The sequence below is a fragment of the Dipodomys spectabilis genome, unplaced genomic scaffold, assembly GCF_019054845.1.
Source record: "Dipodomys spectabilis isolate Male_0828 unplaced genomic scaffold, ASM1905484v1 ptg000175l, whole genome shotgun sequence".
In the NCBI taxonomy this organism is placed as follows: domain Eukaryota; kingdom Metazoa; phylum Chordata; class Mammalia; order Rodentia; family Heteromyidae; genus Dipodomys; species Dipodomys spectabilis.
The window spans coordinates 14,894,657-14,908,794 of record NW_024870852.1 but is presented as its reverse complement, the minus strand read 5'-3'; the positions used below and the strand labels follow the sequence as shown (position 1 = coordinate 14,908,794).

The 14,138-nt window shown below is 41.5% G+C and overlaps 1 protein-coding gene across 2 annotated transcripts in view; it reads right to left on the bottom strand.

The window, feature by feature from the left end:
* Nucleotides 1–14,138, bottom strand: part of Ralgapb (Ral GTPase activating protein non-catalytic subunit beta) — a 94,211-nt gene that overhangs the window by 63,416 nt on the left and 16,657 nt on the right. For both annotated transcript variants that reach the window (XM_042694358.1, XM_042694359.1), the window contains exons 3-5: nucleotides 9,258–9,460; nucleotides 2,107–2,270; nucleotides 86–272 (exon numbers count right to left, since the gene is read on the bottom strand). In XM_042694358.1, the coding sequence (XP_042550292.1) occupies nucleotides 86–272; nucleotides 2,107–2,270; nucleotides 9,258–9,460 (554 nt within the window). The remainder of the gene's footprint in view (nucleotides 1–85; nucleotides 273–2,106; nucleotides 2,271–9,257; nucleotides 9,461–14,138) is intronic.

Genomic DNA, 14,138 nt, shown 5'->3' with positions numbered 1-14,138 from the left:
TTTTACAGTGTATTCCATGAATTCCAGAAGGATATGCAATCAGGGAAGAAATGCCAAAGGTCAGAGGGATGAAGGGATGACCTACCTGGATGTGAGTGCACAGATGACCTTGCTCCACTGCTCTACCACTGCTGGGTGGTGCCTCCAGTTAGCCACCATCTCTTTAGCTGTCTTCCAATAAGGAGGTGTTGGAAAGCACCGAGTACAAGCCAGTAACCACACCTCAAAGAGGACACCAATCAATTTCTCTGCTAGATTCTCAGCAATGCCACCTAATCAATGAGGGAAAAAAATACCTTTGGCATACTTACTTTTAAAGTAGAAGCTTTAATTTACTGATTTGGGAAAATGGGCCAAAAATTAAATAATTACAATATTATGTATTGACTTTCAGAATCTTTAACAAGAAGCAATTCTTGAGGAAAATTACAGATAAAATTACAGCAAGTTAACTTTAGAAATTTCAAGCTGCCTTGATAGTTTTTCTGAAGATCTTTTTCTTCCTGTGAAGAGAACACAAGCCTCCAGAGGATAAAGGACAGAATGAGTGTCTACAATGAATGCATACTAGAAGTCAGTTTTTATGCCAAGAAGTTCATACACTTGACTTCATATCATCCTCACATTATTTCTGCAGATGAGTATTTATAATATGTATTGCCAATAGTTAATTATACTCATTTGAAGAAAACTCATCTTATTCTTATTTATGCAGCAAATTAAAGAAATCGGAACAAATATCCAGGTCTCTCCATTCCAATGTCTGAAGCTACCCATCACGGGAGAAAGAGAAAGAGAAGTTGCTAGGTAGGACAGAATCTAAACCCAGAAACAGGTGTTCCTCTGTTTTGAGTACTGCAATTGCAGTGGAGTTTACTCAACATAGCTTAAGAAAGCACAGTTAGGATTAGATGGAAAAATAATCAAGGTGCTGGGCTGGGAAGGTGGCTCAGTGATAGAGCGCTTGTCTTGCATGCATGAGGCCCTGGGTTCGATTCCTCAGCACCACATAAGCAAAAAGGAAAAAAGCCGGAAGTGGCACTGTGGCTCAAGTGGTAGAGCGCTGGCCTTGAGCTGAAGAGCTGAGGGACAGCACCCAGGCCCAGAGTTCAGGCCCACGATCGGACCAAAAAAAAAAAAAATCAAGGTGCACATAGCAAATGAACAGAAACAAAGTTCCAACAAGAAAGAGCCCAAGAAGGGGATGAACTGATGTCTTGCACTTCTCAGATATATCACACTAGCAAAAGGAATGAGTGCTGAGAGATGATGAATCAATCACTTGTGCCCTATCATCTCCACCAGACAGGAAATTCCTTTCCCGGGTTTCCTTCCTCTACAAAACATCCAAGATTCTTTCTAGAAAGTGGAGGTGTGGCTCCAGTGGTAGAGTGCCAGCCTTGAATGAGAACCAAGCTAGAGCATAAGACTTAGTTCAAGCATTAGTACCAGCACAAAAACAAAAACAAAAATGAAAACCCCAGGATTCTTCCTAGCTATTTCCCTGGACATTATACCTGGGTGACAACATAACACATTTATATAAATCTATAGAAAGTACACAGATGAATAAGCAATCAAGGAACCTGGAGCTAGAATACAAATTTAGTTTGTGTACACTGTGCTGTAACATACAAAGCAGGGCTACTGGTATACACTGTGAAGTTTCATAAATATGGAGGTTTTTAATGGCTCCCTACTGATAGCTTATTACCATACTTCCAAATTAACACCTTAAGATTCTAGAGATTTCACTTGGTGAACAATCTTATGTCACTATCAAATTTTCATAATTCACTTTGTTAACTACTATCAGGAATACTACCTGCAGGCTTTAATTTGTGTTGTTTCCATATGGGCTCTATTCTAATACACTAAACAGCTACTGTTTCTATCCTCATCAACCATGTATAATTCACCGTATCTTTCCCTACATTGGCAAAATTATTCCTGAAGGGAAAATAAGCCATATTCATGAGCCACAACCTTGATTTGACAACTGCCTTGACAAAATTTAAATCCCCAATGAGTCTGACACTCATTGAGTTTAAATGTGAACTGCATTTAAAGCTCAGAAATACATGAGAAAAAAAAAAACAAGCAAACCTTGAACAGTTGGGGGTGCCAGAAGAATGTCATTAATCTGCAGAAGAAATAAGAGCAAGACTTCCCAGGTCTCACGGGCCATGATAGATGACTCTCGGGCCAGTTTCTGAATAGCTCTCAGGACCTGTAAGCACAGTCGGATCTGACTGGAGCCCTGTTCCTGTCTGAAGAAGAGAGGCAGATATCATTGACAATCCAGGAAGTGATAGCAACAACTGAAGGAAAGGCAACCTTCTAACAGCACTCTAACACAGCATCAGCAGACAGGGCTGGGAATACCCTCTTCAGTTTAAAACTACTTCTTCTAGCCAGGCGCCGGTGGTTCACACCTGTAATCCTAGCTACTCAGGAGGCTGAGATCTGATGATTAAGGTTCAAAGCCAGCCTGGGCAAGAAAGTCATGAGACTCTTATCTGCAATTAACCACAAGAAAACTGGAAGTGGTGCTGTGGCTCAAGTGATAGAGCTGAAGAGCCAAGGGAAAATGTCCAGGCCCAGAGTTCAAGACCCCCAACCGACAAAAAAAAAAAAAAAACCTACTTCTCCATTATTCTCCTCAACACTCCTGGCATCTCCACTACTGCTTCTGTGAGAACTTCACTTCTGACAGGCAGAGGAATTTCTATTACATAAATTTCACCTTTGGACTTTCTAAGTGAGTGAGTAGTCACAGCCATTCCTACTGCTTACATAGAAATAGAAAGACCATTATATACACACACATACACACATAATTTATTTTAACATGCAGTCACAGTAGTGGCCCATAGCTCAAAGAGGTAGAGCACTAGCCTTAAGCAAAGTTCAGGGACAACGTCCAGGTCTTAAGTTCAAGCCCAGGATAGGCACACATGCATATACACATGCAAAGGGTAAAGCGAAAGACAGAGGTCCAAGCTCTACTTCCTAAGGTAGACCACCTGAGAATTTTGAGAAGAGGAGGAGATCCACTGCATTAGTAAACGGTAAGTAGGCTGGTTTCTAGATCTCTTTGTGAAACCCAAAACAATATACTAAACTAAAATAAACTTTGAAGCAAATATTGAGAGCACTGACTCTCATAGTATCTTTGAGAAATTCCAGAAAATGAAGGTTGTGTCCCTAAAATTCCCACCTTACAAAAGAGGTTCCTACATTCTAGGCCATGACCCACAAGACTAGACACAGCCTGGAGTTACAATCAAAGGACATCAGAAATTTTCCATAAAGAAGTCAGACTTAAGGCTGAGGATATAATTCTACTATAAAGCACTTGCTTAAGATGCCTAAGGCCATAGATTAATTCCATGCATCACCAAAAAACAACAACAACAAGAAAATAAACCTAAAACCAAATGAGACAAACATCTTGGAAAAATGAAGAGCCCCCCAGAGTAGAGAAGTATTGCACACTCAGCAGAAGGTGAATCCAGCTCATGTAATGCCATGAAGCTATAATCTGTTACTCTGGTTAGCAGGGTGGCAGTGGCTCACATGACAGAGGGCCAGCTTTGACCCAAATAAGCTCAGGCACCCAGGCTCTGAGTTCAAGCCCCAGGAGCAGAAAAAAAAAAAAAGAATTTCCATTGGTCTGGGATTACGGCTTAGTGGTAAAATGCTTGCCTAGCATGCATGAGGCTCTTCTAATTCCTCAGTACCACATAAGCAAAAGATCACTAAATCAAGTTAAAAGGGGGTGGGGGTGGGGAGTGGGAGGTGGTAGGTGGCTTAGTGGTAAAGTCCTTGCTTGCGTAGCATGCCTGAAGCCCTTGGTTAGATTCCTCAGTACCATATAAACAGAAAAAGCCAGAAGTGGTGCTGTGGCTCAAGTGGTAGAGTGCTAGCCTTGAGCAAAAGCAGCTCAGGTACAGTGTCCAGCACCTGAGTTCAAGCCCCAGGACTGGCAAAAAAAAAAAAGGAGAAAGGAAGATGAGAGGGAGAAGGGAGGGAGGAAAAGAGAGGGAGGAAGAAAGAAGAAAGAGGAAGAGAGAGGAGGGAGGAGGAGGAAGGAGGGAGAAGGAAGCAATTACTAACACCCCCCCCTAAACTTTATCAAGCCACAGAAGAGGAAGCCCAGAATATGAAATAAAAATACTACCAGCGGCCCCAAGGCTGTTAAGAGTTCCAAGCTAGCAATAACAGCAATGGCTCCAATGGTAATGAAGGCTAATCCACTATTTTCAGGAACCAGTAGCAGCAAAAGAAACAAATGCTCCCCTGTACTATAGTCTCCCTCAAAAGGCCTGAGCAAAAGAGTAATATCCAAGTTTCTCAAGTTATGTTACCTTTACATAAAAACAAAAGGTCAAAACAAAAGAGACTTTCCTTCCCTCCTCTATTCTCAAAAGTAGCTTGCCTAGCATGTCCAAGGCCCTGGGTCTTCAGAAAAACTTCTTTTAAATAGTGTCCAATGAATTATGACTAACAGGTCAAATCTGGTCCATCATCTGTTTTTGTAGGCTAAGTTCTACTGGAAGACAGCCATGCTGCTGTATTTATGTAGTCTGTGCCTGCTTCCTGGCAACACCAACACAGTTGAATAGCTGCAAAACCATATGGCCTGAGAGCTGAAAATATTTACAAAACGTTGTCCAATGCTTTAGAAGAACATTATGTTTCTTAAAGTACAGTATATTTGAAAATTAAATCTAAGCAATTTTAAAAGATAGCTCACTCTTTAATTACGAAAAAAAGTCAAACTGACAGGTAAAAGAATAGTTAGATCCACTCCTACTTAATTTAGCAAAATGGTAAATATAGTTTCCTCTATTGAGAACCAGTTTATATATTAAAAAAAAAAACTAAGAGAACTTAGATGACAATTTTGTGAATTATCTGAAGCAAAAACTTGAGACTTCTCATGTTGGGAGATAGAATTATAACTAGCAATATTTAACACTAATAGTATTCAACCAATCTGTCTATTAACTAAGAAAATATAAAACTCAGTCTAGTGCGCTTTCAGAATTCACTAAACTTCATGAACACACACTTTTTGAGGAAACAAGCTAAGGACAGCTCAGTGATAAGCAAGACCTGCGAGCATGAGACCCTGAATTCAAGCCCCTGTACTGCCAAAAACAAACCAACAAACATAGCTAACTACCATAATGTAACCATGATTCCTGAGAGAAAAGTAGAAACAAATGCCTCATTAACTCAAATGCCATTACATTTTTTCAGTAATATAAATGAATGGCATTGGGGATGGTAGAGGTACAAAGATACAGTGACAATATTACTCATTAATGAAGAAAATTCTAAAAACTAGTCTCCTAAATGGGATGACAAAGATTTAAGCTATACAATTTTAGAAAAGCCTGCTTACCTGCAAACAATTTGCTAATTACTGCCAACCATTTCCTGCTGTTATTTCCACTTGAAATCAATAAATAGAAGAAACAAACATGTAATTCAGATAACAGCTGTACTGCACAAAAAATTATGGAAGTCTCCAAGTAGCTCAGGGTGGTAAGATAACAAAAAGAAACATATTTTAAAGGACAAACAACAAACTAGGGAAAAATATTGTCTCAAAGACAATATGGCCACTGTGGTCTTTGTGGCCAGGTAAGACTTATTACAAGACAGAAAGACAGAACTTAAGGTAAGCCAGACAGGTAATGTAGAGAAGGAAGGAAAAAAAAAAAAAAGGGTAGACTAAGAAACGAACTATCTTTAAGAGGCTTCCCAGGAAAATTTAGTTTACAAGTCTGACTAAAGGGCAAGGCCACACAGAGTTTAGCAACAGCTAGTCAGTTAGAGGCCAATTACAGCTGGTACTCTGCAAAGAAGGTAGTTTATACCTGATCCTATAGACCAGAGTTCATAATAGAAATGTTTCCTTTTTTGTGTGTCAGTGTGCCGATCCTGGGGTTTGAACTTAGGTTCTAGGCATTCTCCCTGGGCTTTTTTGCTCAAAGCCAGTGCTCTACTGCTTCAGCCACATTTCTACTTCTGCCTTTTTGCTATTTAATGGGAGATAAGAGTCTCATGGGCTTTTCTGCCTGAGCTAACTTCAAACCATAATCCTCAAAGCTCAGCCTCCTGAGTAGCCAAGATTATAGGTATGAGCCATCAGTGCTCAGCTGACATCTTTTTTTTTTGGTCAGACATGGGGCTTGAACTCTGGGCCTGGGTGCTGTCCCTCAGCTCTTCACCTCAAGGCAAGCACTCTACCACTTGAGCCACAGTGCCACTTCTGGTTTTCCAGTGGTTTATTTGAGATAAAAGCTTCACGGGGGGGGGGGGGGGGGGGGGGGGGGGGGGGGGAGGCTGGTAAGGTGGCTCAGTGGTAGAGTGCTTGCCTCACATGCATGAGGCCCTGGGTTCAACTCCCCAGCACCACATAAACAGAAAAAACCAGAAATGGTGCTGTGGCTCAAGTGGTAGAGTGCTTGCCTTGAGCTAAAGAGCTGAGGGACAGTGCCTAGGCCCAGAGTTCAAGGCCCAGGACCTACCAAAAACAAAACAAAAAACAAAACAAATAACAACTCTGTCGGGCACCAGTGGTTCACCCCTGTAATCCTAGCTACTCAAGAGGCTGAGATCTGAGGATCGTGGTTCAAAGCCAGCCCAGGCAGGAAAATCCATGAGACTCTTATCTCCAATAAACCACCAGAGGGGCTGGGAAGGTGGCTCAGTGGTAGAGCGCTTGCCTTGCATGCATGAGGCCCTGGGTTCAATTCCTCAGCACCACAAAAGGAAAAAGAAAAAAAAGCCCGAAGTGGTGCTGAGGCTCAAGTGTTAGAGCGCTAGCCTTGAGCTGAAGAGCTGAGGGACAGCACCCAGGCCCAGAGTTCAGGCCTCATGACCGGACCAAAAAAAAAAAAAACAATAAACCACCAGAAAACCGGAAATGGCACTGTGGCTCAAGTGGTAGAGCGCTAGCCTTGAGCTGAAGAGCTAAGGGACAGTGCCCAGTCCCAGAGTTCAAGTCCCACGATTGACAAAAATGTTTCACATTTTCCTGCCTGGGCTAGCTTTGAACTACGATCCTCAGATCTCAGCCTCCTGAGTAGGTAGGATTACAGGTGTGAGCCACTGGCAGCTGGCTTGATGTCTCTTTTTTTAATTCAGATTTCCAAAACAAATTTCCTTCTCAATTTAGAAATCTAAGATTTAGGGAGTTGACTTTTGAGGAATTCAGTTTATCATCTGATAGATCAAAAGCTTAGTCTAACCAGAACTTTTCCAAAAGGAGACAAGCCTCACTGCCCCTCCTAAAAGTAAGACATCTGAAAACAGATCCTCATGAATAAGCAGGGAATTAAAGCTTTTGGCTCCATTCTTTTCTATATTTCCCAAAATTTTTAAGGCATTTATTAAAAGGATATATGTCTGTGTGTACAAGCGCATGTATCCCCTGAAACTAACAGTCAACAACCTCACAAAGGCAAGCAAATAGCTTTGTCCTTAGCCTTAGGATATAGAAATTCCTGAAGAATTTATATATCTTCAGGAAATCTTATATCTTATATCTTCAGGAAAAAATTTAAGAAGATAGCCTACATTATATGTAAGTAGACTTTAGCTCAGAAAATGGGGGAGGGGAACCAACAAGCTTTGAAGAGTTATTTTTTGGCCTATCATAAACTTGCTCATTATAATGTGAACTTTGCTTATTTCCATGCCTTTGGTTTCCTAGCAAAGATTCTTATTTTGATGGGATTTGAGCCTACGGCCTTGTGCTTGCTAGCCTTTATTGCCCTGGGTTTGAGATATGACCTTGCTTCCTGTCCATGAATACATCCAAACCACAATCCCTACTTTAGACTTCTGCCATGGCTGGGATAATAGGCACAAGTCACCATTCCCAACTTCTTTCTATTGATAGGTAGTCTCAGGAAAGTTTTCTGCTTGGGTTGACCTGGAGCTGTAATACTCCCCATCTCAGTGTTACATATTTGGGATGACAACTATTTTTGAGAAAGGATCTCAGATGTATGCCTTGAACCACAGTCCTCCCAATCTTAGCCTCCCAAGCAGCTAGGAATATAATCATTAGCCAATGATGCATCGAAGAAATATTCATTTTAAGGAAGAAGAATTTATTGTCTTTAGATCAGGTAGAAAGAAAAATTATAATATGTGAAGTATGTTTCTTAGGGCAGAAAGGAAAAATGTCACCATACATTAACATCTAACAGCTACCAGATCTTAGAAGTAAAGTTAAAAGCCTTTAAAATGTCATGTACAGGCTGGGTGCTGGTGGCCCACACCTATATCCTACTCAGGAGGCTGAAGCCTAGAGGATTGTAGTTCAAAGCCAGGCCGGGCGCTGGTGGCTCACACCTGTAATCCTAGCTACTCAGGAGGCTGAGATCTGAGGATCGCGGTTCAAAGCCAGCCCGGGCAGGAGAGACCGTGAGACTCCTATCTCCAATAAACCACCAGAAAACCGGAAGTGGCGCTGTAGCTCAAGTGGTAGAGCACTCGCCTTGAGCTGAAGAGCTGAGGGACAGCGCCCAGGCCCAGAGTTCAAGCCCCACAACCGCCAAAAAAAAAAAAAAAGCCAGTCTAGGCAGGCTGGAGTCCATGAGACTCCATCTCCAATTAACCAATGAAATGCCAAAGTACCTTACTTTTGTAACTGTAACACCCTGTACGTCACCTTTATAATGACAATAATTTTTTTTTTTTAATCCAGACTGGCCAGGCACCAGTGGCTCATGCCTACAATCCTAAGCTACACAGGAGGCTGAGATCTGAGAACCACCGTTCAAAGCCAGCCTGGGCAGGAAGTCCATGAGACTCTTAACCCCAATAAACCACTAGAAAACCGGAAGTGGCGCTGTGGCTCAAATGATAGAACACTCGCCTTGAGCTGAAGAGTGCAGGGACAGCGTCCAAGCCCAGAGTTCAAGCCCCAAGACCAACAAAAAAAGCCAGATTGGAGGCATGGTTCAAGTGGTAGAATGCCAGCTACGAGCAAAAAAACTAAGCAAGGGTTAAATGATGAGTTCTAGACCCAACCCAAAAAAAAAAAGTTTATGAGGGGTTTTTCATGTATTAAACACTATATAAACCTCATTCACATTAACACACTTTAACTCATTAAAAATAATTATCAATTAAAGGATTAACAAATTAGCTTCTATATCTTATTTAAAGCAACACTTATAAATATTTTATCATACTCATTATAGGACAGGTACATATGTATAACTTACCTTGGTACAAAAAGATTTTGCAGGTGTTTCAATATACTTTGAACATATTGATTAGGCTCTTTAATAATTGGCAATGGAATAGAATCTTTAGGCAACACTAAAGCCATAATCCAATCTGTATACACATCAACACAGTATTTTACAGTTTCTCCATCCAATGGAAGGGTCAATCCATAGCAAATTACTTCCATAGTCCATTTTACCTAAACCAAAGAAAACATCCAATGGAATTATTTCAGATCCCTATCTGTAAATCACTTGACTAATTTAAAATCTAACATGTTTTATTAACAAAAATCCCTAAACCGGGCTGGGAAGGTGGCTCAGTGGTAGAGTGCTTGCCTTGCATGCCTGAGGCCCTGGGTTCGATTCCTCAGCACCACATAAGCAAAAAGAAAAAAGCCGGAAGTGGTGCTGTGGCTCAAGTGGTAGAGCGCTAGCCTTGAGCTGAAGAGCTGAGGGACAGCGCTCAGGCCCAGAGTTCAGGCCCCATGACCGGACCCAAAAAAAAAAAAAAAAAAAAAAAAATCCCTAAACCGACAGTATACTCATCTCAACATATACATTTATCTAAAGAACATACTTTTCATGTATCAGATATATTTGTGTAACATTTCCCAAGAAAAGAATTTTAGAAGAAAATAGTTTATTTCTAAATATCAAGTCTATGCTTGCTTTTGGCTTTTAGACATTTTGTTCTTTAGACATTCTACTCTGTGAAAGTTATTTCAAATTTCTATAGATATAGGAGGTGCAAAAATAGAAAGTTTTAGATTTTTTTTATCAACGTGATTTACATATGGGAATGTGTGTCACTTAGGAAATCCAAGTACATAAATACAAACATATTCCATCTCTAGCTTATACAGCAGGAACAAATGGCAAAAGAAAGATGAATTCTTCAGCTATTGTTTTACAACTATTTTCTCAACCAAAGAAAATGACAGTTAAGAAGCATAGCTAGGGCCTGGGAAGGTGGCTCAGTGGTAGAATGCTTGCCTTGCATGCATGAGGCCCTGGGTTCGATTCCTTAGCACCACATAAGCAGAAAAGGCCAGAAGTGGTGCTGTGGCTCAAATGGTAGAGCACTAGCCTTGAGCTGAAGAGCTGAGGGACAGCGCCCAGGCCCAGAATTCATGCCCACAACTGACAAAAAAAAAAAAAGAAGCATAACTAGAATACACATAAGAGGACAGAAGTTGGGTAAGAGTTGAACAAGGCACTGAAATGCACTAAACCAGCTTCACTCTCCTTACTCACTAGAATTATATACTAAGGTTTATGAGAAATTTCTTAGGAGAGTATAGAACTACAGTTTAGACTCATAAAGAATGGATATGGTCGGGCACTGGTGGCTCACACCTGTAATCCTAGCTACTCAGGAGGCTAAGATCTGAGGATCATGGTTCAAAACCAGCCTGGGCAGGAAAGACTGTGAGACTCCTGTCTCCAATAAACCACCAGAAAACTGGAAATGGCACTGTGGCTCAAGCAGTACAGCGCTCGCCTTGAGCTGAAGAGCTGAGGGACAGCGCCCAAGCCCAGAGTTCAAGCCCCAGGACCGACAAAAAAAAAAGAATGGATATGGTGGGTTGGGAAGTTGGCTCGGTGATAGACTCAGAGTTCAGCCCCCATGACCGACCAAAAAAAAAAAAAAAATGGATGTGGTGATATAAAAAAGGAGAAATTCCCTGATTTGGAAAACTATATTCCAGTTGTAAAACCTAGAAAGTTTCAGTAAACTCGAAATAAACTGTAGGATACACAACTAAGAAGATGGTCAGTAGCCCCTTCTAGAAGAGAAGTACTATCACTGAGAACTAACCTGCTTAAAAAGATCAAGTCATGCCTAAGAAACTTCATTCCTTCATTAATGAGGTTACTAAGCAGAGACTTGGCAACCATACCAGGTTCTTTGCAGTCTACAAAGCACTTCCATAAATGCCATATAACCATCAAAACAGCCTTGCATAAGAGAGTAAGCTATCCTCATTTTATACATAAGGAAACCAAAGCTAAATAAATTTAAGCAATTTGGCCCACCCTTGGTTTATAAATGGTGGAGTTGAAAACTTGAACTATACTACTAAACTGCCTTCTCTGGCACAGGGTTATCTTTTGGTCAGATACCAAAAATCCTTACAGACAAGGTGGAGACATGTTTAGCCATATGATAGTAGAGTGGCTGGATTTATAACTGGCCAAAATATGAGGAAAGAGAGAGAATACATTAGACAATAGACTAACACACTCAGATTATTTTGGAAAAATGTACCTAGCAGTATGCCCAAAGCCCTGCCAAAAAAATTTGTTTTCAATGCTGGGGATCAAATCTAGGGCTCTATGTATACTAGGTAAACCCTGAGCTATATGTTCCTGACCCCACTACCAAAATTTTAATTTAGGAATATGTTATTATGCTGATAACCTAGACGTCAGAAAGATAAACAAGGATGACTAGCTTGTTGGATAAAAATTCAAGATACAAAAACATTCCAACAGCTTAAAAATAACTTGAATCTGACTGAAAAGATAAATACACATAACTTAATTTTTTAGGCTCAGTAACAACTACAAAGGCTGAGTAAGAAATACATGGGTTTTTTTTTGTTTGCTTGTTTTTTTTCTTTTTTTCTTTTTCTCTACCACTTGAGCCACAGTGACACTTCTGGCTTTTTTTTTTTTTGGTCCGGTCATGGGACCTGAACTCTGGGCCTGGGCGCTGTCCCTCAGCTCTTCAGCTCAAGGCTAGCGCTCTACCACTTGAGCAGAGTCACTTCTGGCTTTTTTCTTTTTGCTTATGTGGTGCTGAGGAATCAAATCCCAGGGCCTCAAGCATGCAAGGCAAGCACGCTACCACTGAGCCACCTTCCCAGTCCTTGTTAGCTTGTTTTTTGTCAGTCCTGGAGCTTGAACTCAGGTCCTGGACATTGTCCCTGAGCCTCCTTTGTGTTCAAGGCTAGCACTCCACTACTTGAGCCACAGCACAACTTCCAAGTAGTTTATTGGAGATAAGAGTCTCACAGGGACTTTCCTGTCTAGGCTGACTTTTGAACCATGATCCTCAAATCTCAGTCTCCTGAGTAGCTAGGATTACAGGCATGAGCCACTAGTGCCTGGCTGGGAATACATGGTTTAACAGCCAAAAATATTAAAGTCTATAACACAAAAAATAAAGAACAAAACAGTAGTAGTCAGTAGACATTATGTCGAAAATGAATATACAAGCCTAGTGCCCATGTATCATGCTTATAATCCTAGCTACTCAGAAGGCTGAGATCTGTAAATCACAGTTCAAAGCCAGCTCAAGCAAGGAACTCCATGAGACTTATCTCCAATAAACTAGTCAAAAAAGCCAGAAGTCTGCTGGGCACTGGTAGCTCACGCCTGTAATCCTAGCTACTCAGGAGGCTGAGATCTGAGAATCTCGGTTCAAAGCCAGCCTGGACAGGAAAGTCTGTGAGACTCTTATCTCCAATAAAAAACACTAGAAAACCAGAAGTGGTGCTATAGCTCAAGCGGAAGAGTGCTCGCCTTGAGCTGAAGAGCGCAAGTACAGCATCCAAGCCCAGAGTTCAAGCCCCACGACCGACAAAAAAAAAAAAGCCAGAAGTGTCACTGTGGCTCAAGTGGTAGAGCTCTCGCCCTGAGCAAAAGCAGCTCAGGCACATCGACCAGACACAGAGATCAAACCCCAGAACTGGAAAAAAGAAAAACGAAAATGAACTATACAACTTGTGGGTAGGGACAGGAGGAAAAAACTGGGAGAGAGCAAAGGAATGGGTGACACTGTCCAAAAAGGAATGTACTCATTACCTAACTTATGACATGGTAACATCCTGTACATTAAACTTTATACTAATGATTCTTTAAGTGAAAAAAAATTAAGAACAAGGAGGTTATCAAGTTTTTAGTCACATAAGTTTTTTGTTTGTTTGTTTTTGGTGTAACAAGGCTTGAACTTAGGGTCCCAAGCTCTTGCTTGGCTTTCTTGCTCACAGCTGATACTCTACCACTTGAGCAGCATCTCTTGTCCAGCATTTTGCTACTTAACTAAAGATGGTCTCAGATTTTTCTGTTGGCTTTGAACCTCAATCTTCCATATCTCAGCTTATTGAGTAGCTAGAATTTCAGCTATGAGCCACTTAGCATATAACTGAGATGAGATTTTTAAAAAGTATATATTTTATTGTTATTATCAAGATATTGGATGTGAGGGCAATCTGGCTGCAACATCTGTCACCCCATTGATCGCCAGGGTTGATTCCGCTGATCTGGCTGGCTAGGCGGGTGTCCCCTTCCTCCCTCACCGCTCCATGTGCGTCCCTCTTGAAGCTGCGTGCTCGGTCAAAGAGGACGACCATCCCCGATAGAGGAGGACCGGTCTTTGGTCAAGGGTATACGAGTAGCTGCGCTCCCCTGCTAGAACCTCCAAACAAGCTCTCAAGATATTATACAGAGGGGTTACCATTTCTTTTTTTTTTTCGGGGGGGGGGGGGGGGTCTGGTCGTGGGGCCTGAACTCTGGGCCTGGGCGCTGTTCCTCAGCTCTTCAGCTCAAGGCTAGCGCTCTACCACTTGAGCCACAGCACCACTTTCGGCTTTTTTTTTCTTTTTGCTTATGTGGTGCTAAGGAATCAAACCTAGGGCCTCAGGCATGCAAGGCAAGCGCTCTACCACTGAGCCACCTTCCCAGCCCCAGGGGTTACCATTTCATAAGTCAGGTAATTCTTTTTGGATAATGACACCCTTTCCTTTGCTTTCCTCCAGTTTCCCCCTAATTGAGAAGGGCTTTTTAAAAGAGGTTAAAGTGCCTAGGTATTATATGAAAGAAAAGGAGATATCTTTGGTGGTATCGTCACATAGTGGGCACCACTATATA